The sequence below is a fragment of the Bombyx mori genome, chromosome 17 (assembly GCF_030269925.1).
Source record: "Bombyx mori chromosome 17, ASM3026992v2".
In the NCBI taxonomy this organism is placed as follows: Eukaryota; Metazoa; Arthropoda; class Insecta; order Lepidoptera; family Bombycidae; genus Bombyx; species Bombyx mori.
Window position 1 is genome coordinate 4,124,196 of NC_085123.1, and position 17,934 is coordinate 4,142,129.

General features: G+C 36.5%; 1 protein-coding gene across 2 annotated transcripts in view; it reads right to left on the bottom strand.

Annotated features, from left to right (window-relative positions):
• Window positions 1-17,934, bottom strand: part of LOC101739854 (uncharacterized) — a 58,493-nt gene that overhangs the window by 21,761 nt on the left and 18,798 nt on the right. For both annotated transcript variants that reach the window (XM_004921890.5, XM_004921891.5), the window contains exon 2: window positions 17,335-17,464. In XM_004921890.5, the coding sequence (XP_004921947.1) occupies window positions 17,335-17,464 (130 nt within the window). The remainder of the gene's footprint in view (window positions 1-17,334; window positions 17,465-17,934) is intronic.

Genomic DNA, 17,934 nt, shown 5'->3' on the forward strand with positions numbered 1-17,934 from the left:
CCTTAATCAAAATATAATGTTCAAATTAATTATAATAATATTTTTAAAATTTATAAATTGGCAGCTCTTGCAGTCCTTAAGACAGAAACTCATACTACGAGTATAAAAAAAACAATATATATTATCATACTATTCCTTGTATATATACAAATATTCATCTAAACATATAAATAAAATTAGAGTGTCTGTTTGTAGTATTGAAATAACCGCTTTTTACTACATGCATATGAATATATTTTATATCGGTATATACACCAAAAGAACATTTTTTACAATTTTGTGTCTGTCTGTTTGTTCTGGCTAATCTCTGGAACGGCTGGACCGATTTTGACGGGACTTTCACTGATAGGTAGCTGATGATATAAGGAGTAACTTAGGCTAGGCTAGGCTTTTTTTAGAATAGCTTCGCCCCGCGGCGTCACCCGCGGTATGACAATAACCGCGAGTAGCATCACGGGACTCAGCTATCAATAAAAAAAAAATTGATGTTTCCGAAGCGAAGCGAGGGCGGGTCGCGTTGTAAATACGTTTTTAATTGTTTACGTGTGTTCGTTTTTGTATAGATGTCTACGGGCTCCGGTTACAAATTAACACCAGGTGGACCGTGAGGTGAGATAAAAATAAAGAAACATATTATCATAGTAACAACATTTATTAACGCTACAAAATAACTGGATCTGTTTTGCAAAAAAAAAACCTATTGTATTATAAGTCCGTGACACGAACATTTTGTAGCTTTTTTTTTGGAGTGCTTCGATCTCTAAGCTACAATTATAATAACATTACATATTTAAATAATTTATTTATCCTAAAATACTTAATAGAATTGTGGATACATTTTAAAACTAATTATACGGTTAAATCTCACCTTTTTAATATCGTAATACCTAACCTAAACAACCGTCCGCTGAGTTTCTCGCAGGACTTTCGATATCGAACAACTGATCTGATAATTTTTTTTATTGCTTAGATGGGTGGACGAGCTCACAGCCCATCTGGTGTTAGGTGGTTACTGGAGCCCATAGACATCTACAACGTAAATGCGCCACCCACCTTGAGATATAAGTTCTAATATCTCAGTATAGTTACAACGGCTGCCCCACCCTTCAAACCGAAACGCATTACTGCTTCACGGCAGAAACAGGCAGGGCGGTGGTACCTACCCGCGCGGACTCACAAGAGGTCCTACCGCCATTAATACTCGTACTCGATAATCGCATACGTTTAATATCGATTGGGGATATCCGACGTTATGCCTGTAAATTCTAGAACGAATCGCTTTGCACAAGGATAATTTACTCGTCGCCGTATCTAAGTAGCAATCAAACAATTATGACATCACCGATGTACTTGGGACGGAACGTAATTTCTCGAAACTTCATAGTAGCTGGTGTACACTTCCTGTTGGTAATTTATTAATATCAAGCCAGCTACGTTTGTTGTGGATTTACGTGTTAATCTTCAGATTTAAGGTAATCGAGATTAAGCAAGTGCCTTTTTAAGTGACCTAAATAGATTCGAGTATTTTGGGAGTTTTGCTTAGAAAGACGGTGATGAAGTTTAAAATTTAACGGTCATTGGTGATGACAATTAACAAGAAATTACAATACGTTGGCTCTAACAGATTGATAATACACTAGACAGTTTGGTATGCGATGCTTTAGCTAACAACCAGAAAATCCGGTGATAGATTCTGCGAAGCACTGCTCTTGCTAGGGCCAATGTTAGCAACACACCCGGTTTGAGACCCGTGAGCTCATCTACACGTCAAGGAGAAGCTGAAATAGCCTCTCAAGGCAATCAGCATAGGCAGATGAGAAAAAAAACAGAAAATATTTCGTAAATAAACAAATCAAACCCCAAACCGGTTTTCTGGCCTATCTTTGCTTTGACTTCGATACGATTCCTATCAAACTGCACAGGATTACTCGCTAGGACAATTTGAAGATTTCCTAAAAATTTCATCAAAATACCTCTCACCGTCTCGAGGTCTATAGGGATATATACTCATATACATACTCAGGTCGACTTATATGCAAACAGATTTAAAAAAAGTTTTTTTAAACGAAATACGTGATCTATCTCGCACATCAACTTACCTCCACAACAATATTTAAAAATGCGCCACAGATTGTTATTTGTGAATTCTTTCTTGAGATGGATCAATACCTACGCGATCAATATTGTCAATTAACAAATCTTACATTGTTAGAACAATATATACATGAGATGAGTTTATTACCTCACGAAGCCTTCACTGATGAGACAAACTGAATGCTAATTTAACACCATGGTCAATCCTCTGCACGTTTATTCTTTATACATACAATTAAATGCAACGTGTTTTTACGACTTACAAAACTGTATTCGGTTGTGCTATGAAACACAATGGAACAATCAAGTCGTAAATATTCGTGGCAGTTTTGAGAAAAGCGAAGAACCCATGTCAGGTTCAGGTAGATGAAAGTAGGTAATAATTTGAGATTTTCGGACCGTTTCAAAAGCAAGATTCCTCACAATCGAGTACAATTCATACTCGTAGTTAAGGGTTTTGAAAGACTCGTAACGAAGTCGGGAATAAAGTGAAAAAAAATATTTCTTACTATTCCTTTTTAATCACTTAAACGATAATTATTTCTCTATTTATGCTGATAGCCTTGAGAAGCTATTTCAGTTTTTCCTTGACGTGTAGGTGAGCTCACGGGGCTCTAACCGGGAGTGCTGCTAGCACTGGCCCTAGCAAGAACAGCGCTTCGCAGAAACCACCACCAGATCGGAAACGCGACCCACTGAGAAGATCCGGCGAGAAACTCAGTGGGCTGTGTCTATGAGTTAATTCACTCGTCGAGCCCTTCGTCGCAAGCGACGGGTTCGACGAGAACAGTAAAATGGAAATAAGCGATGAAAGAACAGAATGGAACTGATGGTAGGGAGTATTATTGAAACACAGGTACACGGAATACAGAGTATGTCGACGGATTTTCTCAGTGGATCGCGATTTCGATACAGTGGTAGAATCTGCGAGGCTCTTGCTAGGCGTCAGCGAATTCTCTCAGGTTGAGTCCATGAGCTCACTTACCCGTCCACGAGAAGCTGGAATAGCCTCTTAGGCTACTAGCGGATAGGCAGGGAAATAGACGGAACTATTGTATAACTCTACCCATTTTTGTCATTAAGCTGTATTCATGTTTGTATTACAGTGGTCACTGTGAATAGAGACATTCACGTTGTGGTATTTATTTATTAGGCACACAAAACACATCACGAGCTAAAAGTATTGCCGATAGTTGGAGAATACTTTTTTCTAAAATAATGTTATTTTTAGCATAATAATAGTAATTAATAATTTTAATAATGATTTTTTTGTGTTAACGAGTTAGGCGTTTTGGTGCAAACTATAAGCCTGACTTTGTATTTAATGGAATAAATAAATAAATAAAAATATATACAAAACTAAAAACAACAAATAAAAAATAAAAATATGGCTTGCAAGATAAGCCGTGTGCGCACGACTAAGTAATATCTTTTAAGTCCGATTGCAACTTGTTACTTCCAGTGTATTGGAGCATTTAGATAAAAATAGTAGCAATAAGAGTACAATTTGGTTACGATAACTAAAAACACTAAGTTCATTTATCATGTGTGCGTGCTTCGAACGCCGTTTTGAAAACATGTTGTCATCGCATGATGGAGGCTGTCGACGACTTTGAATACAATGCAATCTGTAATTATTAATTTTATGCCAAGAGAACAAAGGACGAGGCTGTTACATAAGTCACAAGCTAAACCGGGTCGGTTGTTTGACACTGTTTTATGAAATCAACTACCTCACGTACTAATACTTATAGATTAGTTTAACTGTCAATAGTTGCAGATTAGTTTCATTAGTGGAGACTCTTATCGATCCAGATCCGGTGGTAGATTCTGCGCGAAGCACTGCACTTGCTAGGGCTTGTGTTAACAAATTCTGACAGGTTGAGCCCGTGAGCTTACCTACCCGTCGGGGCGTAGCTAGATTAGCCTCTTAGGCTACCACGGAATAAGTGAGGGGGGGGGGTGGTAATTTAAAAAAATCGATCCTATTTCCGATGTTTTTAAGCGTTACTTACGCCCGTGAGCCGTGTGTCCAGATAGACGTTTGGTGATAAATATTTACATCAGAACACAAACAACGAATGCTTGAGTTTTTTTTCCGCAACATGTGATAAACGTCTTTCTCTATATTTGTGACGCTGCAACACACTCTTCAAACCGGAAATAAGCAAGGCTGTGGTACCTATATACCTACTATCTAGTTATTCAATCCACGTGATGGTGGGATCAGATTTCCTTAATTTTCTCGTCTATTTCGCTTTGTTTTCGACGTCTTCGTCAGTAACAGTTCCTTCTTGTACCTATATACTACATGTTATATATAAGCCTTTATATTTACGTACTCACAAAAACATAAAAATTTAGATAGACCAAACAACAGTACTGTTTTTTTTATTGCCCTTTTAGGCAGACGAGCATACGGGCCACCTGATGGTGAGTGGTTACCGTCGCCCATGGACTTCAGCAATGCCAAGGGCAAAGCCAAGCCGCTGCCTGCCGCTTAATACTCTCCACAAGCCTCGTTTGAAGAAGGACATGTCATAGCGCTCGGGAAACACCGCGGAAGGGAGCTCATTCCATAGCCGGGTACGTGACAAAAAAGACCTCTGGAAACGCACTGTCGATGAACGCAGCGGTTTCAGATAATATAATAAATTTTTATTCCAAAACAACGTTTCAAATTAATATTAGTAAAAATAAAGTCCAAATACGTACATACAACAAGACATAAAAAGTTCTAAATAAAAAATACAAAAAAATAACTTAATTACGTATTCATTTTATCTTCCCAACATTGTAACAGACAAACTCGTTAAGCTTCAACGAATCACAAGAAATGTGCGACTATCAGGTGCAATGACTCAGGCATCAGATATTTTATCTTCAGGGTAATAAGGCTGGAACTGTGCTCCTTGGTTTCACACAGAGCACATATTTTACCCGATTACCGTTGTACTCACAGTAGAAAACAGTGCCTTTGTATATTATTATAATATTATTAACAGAAATTGCTACAGGATTTTTGAAATAAGCACAGTATTAATTAAATGTGCACAGAATTCTTATTCAAAGTTATTTTCTTCAAATGTAGATGGATTTTCGTAATTATTTCTGTTATGTGTAAGTGACATATCAAACTACTTAAATGAAACATATTCTTAATATAACCGTATTTATTTAACACGATGAACGCCATTTACTGGTGGCAGGAGCTCTTGTGAGTCGCACGGGTAGGTACCACCGCCCCGCCTATTTCTGACGTGAAGCAGTAATGCGTTTCGGTTTGAAGGGTGGGGCAGCCGTTGTAATTATACTTGAGACCTTAGAACTTATATCTCAAGGTGGGTGGCGCATTTACGATGTAGATGTCTATGGGCTCCAGTAGCCACTTAACACCAGGCGGGCTGTGAGCTCGTCCATCCATCTAAGCAATAAATAAATAAAAAAACTAAATTTTCATTCAGGCCACGGTGCTCACCGGTGAGCCTTATCTTACTGAACCGTTCGGGCCACGGAGGTCACCCGTGAACCGCGTGAGGGTTACAACGTAAACGCTTCCTACAAGCCACAGATTGCAGCTATCAAACAAAACGCGTGTGGAAGTCAGCCGCATGGCCCTTTAGCCGAAACGCACGGCGTGGTTTTCAAGTCCAATAGAAACTTGTACTTTTAATCAACGTATATAGCCTTTTTTAAATACCTTAAAAACTATACGGTAAAAGTCGCTAATTTGTATTATATCTTCGGTCCAAATGATCGCATTTTATAAATTTTAGAATAAAAAAATAAAGTTGATAAAAATTACCGATTTCGTCATTTTGGCGTGGTCCGAATTTTATAGTAAATACGCTAAGCCCACCGGTGGGTCGAAAAGCGTTCAACATGTTAATTAAAAATAAAGAAAACTGCGCAATCGCCGTTATTCCGACGGTCCGCACTTTATACGCGTCAATAAAGAATCGATCTATCGACAGTTCGCGCTCTAAGGGTTAAGTATTGAAATTGCTTTGTAATAATAACGGTAAGAATCTGTTGTCGTGGTGTTGGTTCCTAATAGAAAGACGCTTAAACAGATAAGCTATAATAGATAAAGCAGTATATGTAAATGCAATTAATAAAAGATAAAGGACAATGCCCATTTTCTATGGGCGTTTAGGCCCCTAAAAAAAGTTGTCCTGTCATGATGGTTTTAACTTAATTTGATAGACAAAGAAATATCGTTTCATATTCAGAATTTTTTTTTTATATTCTCACCCAGGTTTAAGAGAAATCTGTTTTTTTCTGCAGCTAAAATTAAGTTGTTAATTGTTTTCTTCGAAATCAATAATCGCTCTCATAACTATTTACAGTATTAAATAAGTTAATTGTGGTTAATGTTGCTAGAAATAAGTCCTTACGTACATTTTATTATTATTATATCCTCATAATAATAATAAAATGAAATGAAAATCCGGAAGCCGGCAACGATATTGTTGTTGTTGTTTTTAAATTCACCAATAAGCAGGCAAAGAGCGTAGCCTATACAGCCTAGTCTGTCGAAGTTATATATTTTTTATGTCAATAAAAAGCCGGTGTATCTCTTTTTATTGCTTTTTGGGAGTTTTGACGTCAACTCGACGAATATCACATTGACTGAGCATGAGTTTACGCAGACCTTTTATACACCATATTACAAATACAAATAATACAAATTACACAATAAACTATTAAAAAAACATTAAAATAAAAATTCAAGTGACGCTTCACTCGGGTTGCTGCCAAAACTCTCTGATCATATATAATAAGAATAGAGTAATGGTAGGCCATTGATAATTTTACTAATGGAATCATTAATATCTAAAAATATTAAAAAATTCATGGTTTTAAGTAATATTTATTATTACAATATATAAATATTGAATTGAACAAAAATAAACTAAGAAGCCTGTGAATTATAAGCATTAGCTATTTTTTTTTATTTTTGTTCAAGTCACAAACAACTCTTTCGTTTGACAGCATATAGGTTTGCTATAAGGCTGTATGGGCTAAGCCCTTTGCCTATTGGCGAATTTAAAAACTATGGCATGGATAGTTTTGGGATGTTATCAAATAAGTAATTTATTTTTTTGGAAAACAATGCCAGGCTGAAAGAAATGTTGATACATAAACTAAACAACGTGAAAAAATAAGGCATAGTTTTTCAAGTACAAATACCGCATCCACCTTCAAACCGAACGCATTACTGCTTCACGGCAGAAATAGGCAGGGCGGTGGTACCTACCCGCGCGGACTCACAACAGGTCCTACCACCAGTAAATGATCGTTGAACCGGCGATGGACAGAGTCAAGGATGCCCATCCTGAGAAAACAAGGCTGTCAAGTATAAAATTTAATATTCCGTCATCATAAGATTGTCGATTCCCAGAAAAATATGATAAATAAAATGATGCATTTTTTTGGTGTTAAGTGTACATTAATAAATTTAATAATAATGAAGAGACATAAGAAATTGATAAGACGACAAAAGTCAACATCCGATTAGTTCTGTAACGTGTGATTGTCGCAATACGATCGGCGCAGTTTGATTACAGTAATAGGCACCCGATGATTCCTGTGCACTGAAAATTTATGCATTCTTGCAATTCTTGAGACAATAATCAGACCACGATGAAAATAGATACAATTGTTATTGGTACTTTAGGTTTCTTTCGTGGTACTTCAAAAACTGATATATATTTTTTATTGCTTCGATGAGTGGACGAGCTCACGGCCCACCTGGTGTTGAGTGGTTACCAGAGCCCATAGACATCTACAACGTAAATGGGGCCACCCACCTTGAGACATGAGTTCTAAGGTCTCACTTGTAACAGTACAGCGGCTACCCCGCCCTTCAAACCGAAACGCATTACTGCTTCACGGCAGAAATAGGCAGGGTGGTGGTACCTACCCGTGTGGACTCACAAGACGTCCTACCTACGTTCTTCATACAATTGGCGACAATTACAGTAATAAACGTGACCGGGTTGCCGTTATATGTATAATATTTACCCTTTATAACCCTATAGGTGATCTCTGTTAAAAGGTCTGTAACAAAATCGTATGTCAATATAAAACATCAACCGAGGCAGCCCTAAATGCAGATATCGAAGACTCCAGGACCGGTCGATGCCGTCTATTTGACACGAAGATTTCACTTCACCTGCGCTCTCCGCGATTATTCAAACGATCTAGCTCGTCATATGAGGCCATCAGCGCAAAAGTAGCCTAATCCACCTTTTTTATATTCAAGCTTATATGACGTATATTGGAATTTATCTATATATATAAAAATGAATTGCTGTTCGTTAGTCTGGCTAAAACTCGAGAACGGCTGGACCGCTTTGGCTAATTTTGGTCTTGAATTATTTGTGGAAGTCCAGAGAAGGTTTAAAAGGTAGATCAATATGAAAATGCTCAAAATTTTAAAAAAATAACAATTTTATTTTTCCTTTAATGTGCCCCCCCCGTCGGACTGCTTCCTTTTGTTTGTTTTAAGTTTATTTTTTACAAAAGCTTAGGACTTTTATTTATCGATTGAGGCACTACGAAGTTTGCCGGGTCAGTTAGTTTAAAATATAATAATAAATGTTGATGCAAAACCGGCCTATATAGTTCCACCCATAGATAACAGATAGCTTTGTAAACATTATTTTTGCGCGTATTTTTTTTGCCTACTAATAAAAATTCAAGCCTAATTGCCTCCATACTAACTATGGTAAGTTAGGCCACTTTTGCGTTGACGGCCTCGTATTATCGAGAAAGTACTTGGACAGTTCGCAACCATCCAGAGACACCATAATCACAAGACAAACGGCCATTGGTCTTACCGCTTTCTGCATTTGTACCGTATTTAATTTTAGCTTACAAGCGAGATGACAGTTGGAAAATATCACTTGAACAGATTAGTTGGCGGAGGGAGGTAATATTAAAATTGTCATTGATTCAGTTAACGTTTTCAAATAATAAACACTGCTTATTTAAATCGAACTTTTTAACTTTACTTGTAATTATAATACGATTTTAAGTATACCATGTCACATTGCATTCATGCTCACACCCGCTCTAGTATCCAATATATTTAAGGCAACGTAAAAACAAACTTTAAAAAGTATAATATAATTCCATAGCTATCAAATGAACCTTGATAAAATTATAGTAATAATAATAATAAATAATAATAATAAATATTTACTAACAATCACGCCACGTTAACTGGTCTCGTGATAAGTTCGTAAAGAAGTTGTGTTACAGGTACCAGATAACGGAAATAAATGTAAGATTTTTATTATACACATACATATATTTAATATACATTCATAACCCTGGAAAATACATTTATATATTTTATCATACAAATATCTTCCCTTGGCGGGATTCGAACCCGCGACCCCCTTGTGTAGTGACCATGTCACTTACCACTACACCAGACGGTCGATAAAAGTAGTATCTTAAAATTTTAATTTATGGGGACATGAAAATGTATTGATTGTTAATTATTATGTAATATGGTTTGAGACTATTAGGTAAGCGTTTCGCATATGGTTCATACAATTTAAAATAATATCATTTATCGCGCGTAATTCAATTCAATCGTTGCTCCATCGCCTACGCATTCAGATTTTATAATTGTCGAACAAAACAATATAGTAACAATACATTTACATTTTACCCATGTAAGGCTGAATCGAAAACCATAGACATTTATATTCTTGTATTCAGTGTATAATCTGTAGCGTTAAAAATCTGTCAATTTATTAGATTAGGTTTTCTTCATGGAGGGTAGAACTAAGGAGGACCATCTAGCACTACCTTCCATAGTTTTCTTCACAATTTAATTGACAATTTCTTTAAGAATCAACGAATGATCAATCAAATACGATTTCGGAATACACCGTGTATTCAATCCAAAAATATAAAGAAAAATATCAAACATTAATAAATCATGGCTATTTCTATTTTATATTTCCACAATGTCATATTTATTTATGGATTCGAATAGGTAGATTCAGCAGGAAAACGTAACTTGTAATTTATCGCATTATAATTGAAATTGCAATACACGTATTTATAATTTTAATTACTAATTAATATTTTAATTACTATATTATGTTAGTCGGAGTATTAATTAGTTGCTTATTTAGGTTTCATTAAATGCAACTCACGTTCGTTCTATTATTATTGATATAGGTAATTACAATAATATGTACTAGTTTTTTCCTAATCGAAATTCAACCGTAATCATTGACACCAAAAGATTCAAATTCATTTTAGGTATTAAATTTTCTCCACCATCTCAAAACCACTGTATAGCGAGAGCTCAGCCGGTGTCTGAGAGTTCGACTAGATGAAATTAAAAATCGTCTCCCAAGCCTCTACACAACGCCCTCTTTTTTTCTGGGTCTCTTTCCGCCCCCCCTTTAGGCCTGCAGCGCCCACAAGGGGGCGTTATCGCCCACTTTGGGAAAGGCTTTAATAAAATCCAAGGTTTAAAAAAATTACCTAAAATATTATTTAGATCAGGTGGGCTGCGATAACTATTGATGGTAGTATAAAATAATTTAGAACGAATTTGCAGAACACATCATTATTTACAAAAAGAGCCCCTAAAGCATATTCGAAAATTAGAAAAAAAACTAATTAAATACTTATTAAAAATAACAAAAAAAAACAGTAACAGATTTTTTTTAAATAAATATAAAAATTCATTAAAATAACCATATTCCATGTTTCTTTATAATTCTCATTTTTAGTAACCTCACGCAAATATAAGGTTTTATGTATGTGTATTATAATTATTAATTTTTAAAATTTTTGTTAAGTACCCGAGCGAAGCCGGGGCAATTCGCTAGTTTATATATAAATTTAAAGTAGCTTTCTCGATTGATTAAAAATTAACAAAGTACGGTATAAAATGGCGTGCAATGATGGAATTAAGGCGTCAGGCCAAGGTCCTAGCCTCCAGTTCCGTCGGTAGCGATATAGACGACCTTCCTAATAAACTATTGTTTATTCGGTATGCCACGCAACAATAGTAGGTATGTAAGGCATTCACATACTTCTTATCCTTTCATAAATTTTTTTATTGCTTAGATTTATTATAGCTTATCTGTCCAAGCGTCCATCTGTCCAACACACACGCATTGCTTGATTCGAAACCAGATTACCAAATAGCGTCATCATTTCACAATTATTATAAAATTATCTTTTATTAATTGCATTTACATATACTGTTTTATCTATTATAGCTTATCTGTTCAAGCGTCTTTCTATTAGGAACCAACACCACAACAACAGATTCTTACCGTTATTATTACAAAGCAATTTCAATACTTAACCCTTAGAGCGCGAACCGTCGATAGTACGACTCTTTATTAATCCGTATAAAGTGCGGATTTATTAATCGTTTATTAATTATTATTATTTATTGCTTAGATGGGTGGGCGAACTCACAGCCCACCTGGTGTTACCGGAGCCCATAGACATTTACAACGTAAATACCGCCCACCCATCTTGAGATATGAGTTCTAAGGTCTCAGTATAGTGACAACGCCTGCCCAACCCTTCAAACCGAAACGCATTACTGCGTTACATATCGTCACATATCTATGTATCTCTCAGCCCACAGAGGTCCACTGCTGGACATATTCCTCATACAATATTCGAGGTGTACTGACGACTGTTGATCTTCACGGGAATCCACTGGATGCAGACGGCGCAAAAGCGGTCAGTGTAACGTGGCTTTGATGTTCAAAAGGAAATTCAGGACTAAAATTAGCCAAATCGGTCCAGCCGTTCTCGAGTTTTAGCGAGACTAACGAACAGCAATTCATTTATCTAATATATAAAATTCTCGTGTCACAATGTTCGTTCCCATACTCCTCCGAAACCGCTTGACCGATTCTCATGAAATTATTTATGCATATTCAGTAAGCCTGAGAATCGGCTACTATCTATTTTTTATACCCCTAAGTGATTAGGGTTGTCCACCCCTAGCATTATTTTTTTTATTTGGACATTTTTTTTTGTTATAATGAGGTATTATGTGGTTGAATGAGGTTTTGTTATTTTTATTATATATTCCCACATCGTTCACAGCACTACATACATCTTTCACTCCTTTACCACATCCTAACACAATTACAATAAGTAAGTTTTTTTTTCTACACTAGAAATTCCCTAGAAATCTTATATATGGCAAAACAATGATGCCGGGTCAGCTAGTATATATATAGATAGATAATCGTTAAAAAAATGTTTTAAGCGTTGCGTTATCATATCACTAAAAGAACAAATAGATACGTGTTTTATCACTAATAGGAACTTTGTCTTGCAAGAGGACATCTACAAATTAGACACGTACAGATGATTTGGCTAACTGAGATTTGTCAATAGATGAACGGGTGAGCCCAACATTTGAATGTACCGGCTAATAATACTTACTGTGTATTATTAAATCTTCTGTAATTCTACAAGGAAAATTCGTAATTAATAGTTTTTTTTTACTTTCGTCTTAAATACACGTGAGCTGAAATTGGTTCCGTATTTCCTATCACACCTATTCGATTAGCCATTTTAAGTTTTATTTTTGAAGAGCACTAATCCAATAAGGTCGAATTTAAATTCGAATTAAAATCGATTTTTTTTAAAGTAGGTTTTATGCAGTTTCTATATGTCGTATCTTTCGACTACTGGACCATAATTTGCAGTGTCTTACAATAATGAATCCATAAATGTATTTTTTTTTAACTATGGATATATTCCACATTAAAAAAAGGAATAAAAAATTCTGAAGTTCACAATTCTAAAAGCTTAATTCATGGATAACCGACGCGTCCTGTAATGTTGACAACTATTTTCGTGTTAATTCTAAACTAATAGAATACTTTTCGCACTTTTCTAGTCTAAAATAAATAGGAATACATATTGTGTAAAATTTTAAGTTTTTCATTTAATTTATATCTTCAGTGGATGTATTAAAGCATTTTTTTAATTAATCTATATGCTTCACTGATCACTAAATCAAATTATTAATCGAGTGGCCATTTTTCATTGAATTCTAACAGCCCACGTACGGCCTAGACCTTCGTCTCTGCCCTGAATATTTCAACACTTCACTAATCATATACGGTCATCACTACGGACTGTGAATATGCAATGGACAACTTTCCAATGTGCGAAACTAGTATCAATGACCTCACCGATGTATGTTTAATGATTTATTTCGTTTCTACGATAGATCAATCACGATAACGTTATGTTTTCATATTTTTAATCGAATATCTCAATATGGGTGGCGCATTTACGTTGTAGATGTCTATGGGCTCCAGTAACCACTTAACATCAGGTGGGCTGTGAGCTCGTCCATCCATCTAAGCAATAAAAAATACGGTTGAATTTATTAGCCTGTAATATTTTCGGACGACTTCAATTGTATTTTCTTCGGCTTTCGCGAGTCACAGACATAATCAAAACCACTTTTACGCTAACGCTAGAAGTATATTCGAATGTTGACGGATAACACCTAAGTCGAGTCTTAGTGATCAAGAATAACACCAGCACACCATAGAGACAGCCCACTGAGTTTCTCGCCGGATCTTCTCAGTGGGTCGCGTTTCCGATCCGGTAGTAGATTCATTCGCGAGAGTATTAAGCGGTAGGCAGCGGCTTGGCTCTGCCCCTGGCATTGCTGAAGTCCATGGGCGACGGAAACCACTCACCATCAGGTGGGCCGTATGCCCGTCTGCCTACAAAGGCAATAAAAAAAAAAAGGTACTCTTTAGTTGTTAGGTCTCCTTTGGAGGCGCTCGGGTAGCTGTTAGCAAATCCTGCCCCTTCTGGCTAAGCCCTTGCTCGCCCACTTGTCCTTGTGAACCTGGAAAGGAGGCCTTTCCAGGTTCACAAGGACAAGTACCACCAGTAATCCCTCAATCATAAAAAAAAAGTATTTCGTTGATATTCATAGAAGCTTATAGAAAATTTTAACAGTGACTAGAAAGTAGATGCGTGTAGCTCCTGTTAAAAATTATTTAATTAAATATAATAAAAATAAAAAACTGAGACAGTTAAACATAGAATTGCTTAATTTTTAAACAATTACGTACTCGCCGAACTCGTTAACATTATAGCGTTCCTACTTCAAAATAAGGCACTTTCTTTTTAATTACAACATTTCGATTCCTCAAGTGAAAATCATTTTAAAATCGTATACATACTTTTGTAGTAAACACGCGATAACGACGCATGTAATGTTATAAAAACGATAACATATTACATTATATGTATGTACATAATTTTTAACAATATTTTTATGACACGTTCATCGATCCAAAAATACTTTCACACCGGTTCTACGAAGTGAAATCTTTGACGAATCACGTTTTTATTTAATCGAAATACGGTTTTTAAATAATAAAAAAATAATTTATTTAAAAAAGAATTATTATTATATTTTTTTTGTTTTTAATTGAAATACTTTCAAGAGAGAGATAGAGAGAGAGAGAGAGAATACACTTTATTGCACACCAAAACACAATTTACATTCAAAAACAATCAAAAAAAGCAGATACATTTGTACAATAGGCGGTCTTATCGCTAAAAGCGATCTCTTCCAGACAACCGTTTAATTTCAAGATTACAATATCTCGCATAGATTAGTCATCGTGTATTCTTTTTACAAAAATTCTTTGATATTTATACACTTTTTTTGAAAGGAACAATTACTGGTATCCCGGAGGCCTTTCCAGTTTCACTCGGGCAGGTGGGCGAGCACGGAAATAATAAATTTTACTTCTATGCATGCGTTTATTGTATAGTAGTAGTAAATTAAGTTAGAATGTATAGCAGTCCTTGTTTTTGTATGATTAACACTATATACATATTTATAAGATTAGCTCAACTTTAATATTAATCCTGTTATATATAAAAAGGAGCATTTTTAACGGCCGTCTGGTGTATTGGTAAGTGACATGGTCACTACATAAGGGGGGGGGGGGGGGTCGCGTGTTCGAATCCCGCCAAAGGAAAATATTTGTGTGATAAATATAAAATGTCTTTTCCATTTTCTTTATTTATTTCCGTTATCTGGTACCTGTAACACAAGTTCTTTACGAACTTAGCACGGGACCAGTTAACGTGGCGTGATCGTTAGTAAATATACATTTATTTATTATTATTATTATTTTAAAAATGCATACAAAGTGAACCATGGTAAAGGCGGATATGGACGAGAATAACCTTACACAGAAGGAAGACGGGGCAAAGTGGAGGAGCTTAAGTAGGAAAGCGGACCCTGACACTAGACCGGGAAAACGTCAGGAAGAAGAAGAAGATACACTGATGATCAAGCTTACGGCTGACTTGAAGTCTAGGTGACTGGAACCCATTGACGTCACAACGTGAACACAACCATCGTCCTTCTAAAATTAGATCGAAGTCTTTTTTTTATTGCTTAGATGGGTGGACGAGCTCACAGCCCACCTAGTGTTAAGTGGTTACTGGAACCCATAGACATCTACAACGTAAATGCGTCACCCACCTTGAGATATAAGTTCTAAGGTCTCAAGTATAGTTACAACGGCTGCCCCGTCCTTCAAACCGAAACGCATTACTGCTTCACGGCAGAAATAGGGGTCTCACAAGAGGTCCTACCACAATTATGAAAGTAGTCTTGGAAGTGTCACGACTGTTCCACTCCTCAAACTGGACTATTTTGCGGCAGAAATAAACAACATCCTACCCGCACTTACTATCCATCCAACCACCAATAATCACGCAAATATATGTATTACATTACGGGTTTACTTTTTGTTACTCGAAATTATTCCTTCATCGGGAAAGTCGTTCGTAAACACGTGGTAAACCAATAGGCTACATGGTATATGCCTTGTCGTACCAAAAGAGTCTTAGTGATAAGAAAATGTATGTTCGCCGAAACAATCGATTTCCCGTTTCCTGTTCATCCAGATATATTGGAAAATCGATAAAGTAACGTTATCTCTATGTATCAGTAAGCAAAGCGTGGAACAAACAACCTACATGTACAATCATTTAGATTATTGTGTTCAACAGTTATTTGCCGACGAATATACCGTACAACGCTGGCCGGTCGTAGCCAGCACGCTTATCCCCAAACAATAAAGTCCATTTTCCTTCAACTCGTTTTTGATGAAGAATCCTCTAAAATTCTACAATGATTCTTAGGATTAATTAAATAAAGCATATTTTGCAACGGCTTGTATAACGATAGAAAAACAATGTTACGATCAATTAGACTAATCATATTACTGTTTAGCATTTCTCTGATCATACCATTTCTCATTAACAAGTATTCAGCCGTAATTAAAAGTAGCTTATTGACGTAAGTTTTTTTTTTTTTATTTTTTTTTTATTGCTTAGATGGGTGGACGAGCTCACAGCCCACCTGGTGTTAAGTGGTTACTGGAGCCCATAGACATCTACAACGTAAATGCGCCACCCACCTTGAGATATCAGTTCTAAGGTCTCAGTATAGTTACAACGGCTACCCCACCCTTCAAACCGAAACGCATTACTGCTTCACGGCAGAAATAGGCAGGGCGGTGGTACCTACCCGTGCGGACTCACAATAGGTCCTTCCACCAGTGGTTACGCAGTGGATAATAATGTTAGTATGTATTCATTTATTTAAGAATTTACTCAAAATTAGATATAACTCATACATACATAAGAAACACAAATAAAATGTTAATTTAAAATTAAGAGTTTTTCATAATATATCCAATCCTGCGGACCGAATGGTAAACAGTCGACGTCGCTCAAAACACGTCAATTCGGATCCTCCTGATCCACTAACAGTGCTTTTAGGTACCTCAAGCACTGTTCACCGTCCGAGTAAATTAACCCAAAGACACAGCCCACTGAGTTTCTCGCCGGATCTTCTCAGTGGGTCGCGTTTCCAATCCGGTGGTAGATTCGGCAAAGCACTGCTCTTGCTAGGGCTAGTGTTCGCAACATCACCGGGTTAGAGCCCCGTGAGCTCACCTACTCGTTCTGTGAATCTAGCATGAATCCTCGAGGTCACTAGAATTGGTAGGGAGAAAAAAGATGACGTAAATGGTCAGACGATATCGTGAATCTTTTAGCGCTTAGGTTGTACCGTACTCCATAGACATAAGGTTGAATCTTCTAAAACATCTCACAACATAATACGTATTTGTAGTTTCTCATTTTACTGAGTCTCCTTACCTGTAGGCGGTCTTTCTTTCGGGTAGCAGATGCGGAAAAGACCTCTCGTTCTGGTGTAGAAGAAATATTTGTTGTTCAAGCTGTCGAGGATGACCTGCGAGTTGCCCGCCGAGTTCTCCGCAGCGTATGACTGTAACAAACAATGAAAATAACATTAAAAACCACCAACTACCCGGCAGTAACTATACTTGAGACCTTAGAACTTATATCTCAAGGTGGGTGGCGCATTTACGTTGTGGATGTCCATGGGCTCCGGTAACCACTTAACACCAGGTGGGCTGTGAGCTGGTCCACCCATCTAAGCAATAAAAAAAACCACAGATAATGAACAAATCAGATTTTATATTAAGAGTTTGTTAGTATTAAGCGGTAGGCAGCGGCTTGGTTCTGCCCCTGGCATTGCTGACCTCCATGAGCGACGGTAACTACTTACATCAATCAGGTGGGCTGTATGATCGTCTGCCTTCTCGGACAATAAGAATAAAAAAATCAAATCAGGAATCATTAGAACCTAAATGTTTCCTCTTTATTTGTAGTAAACAATTTTATACAATTCAAATTAGGAATAATACGAATTTATTTGAATTTGAAAGAGTTTTT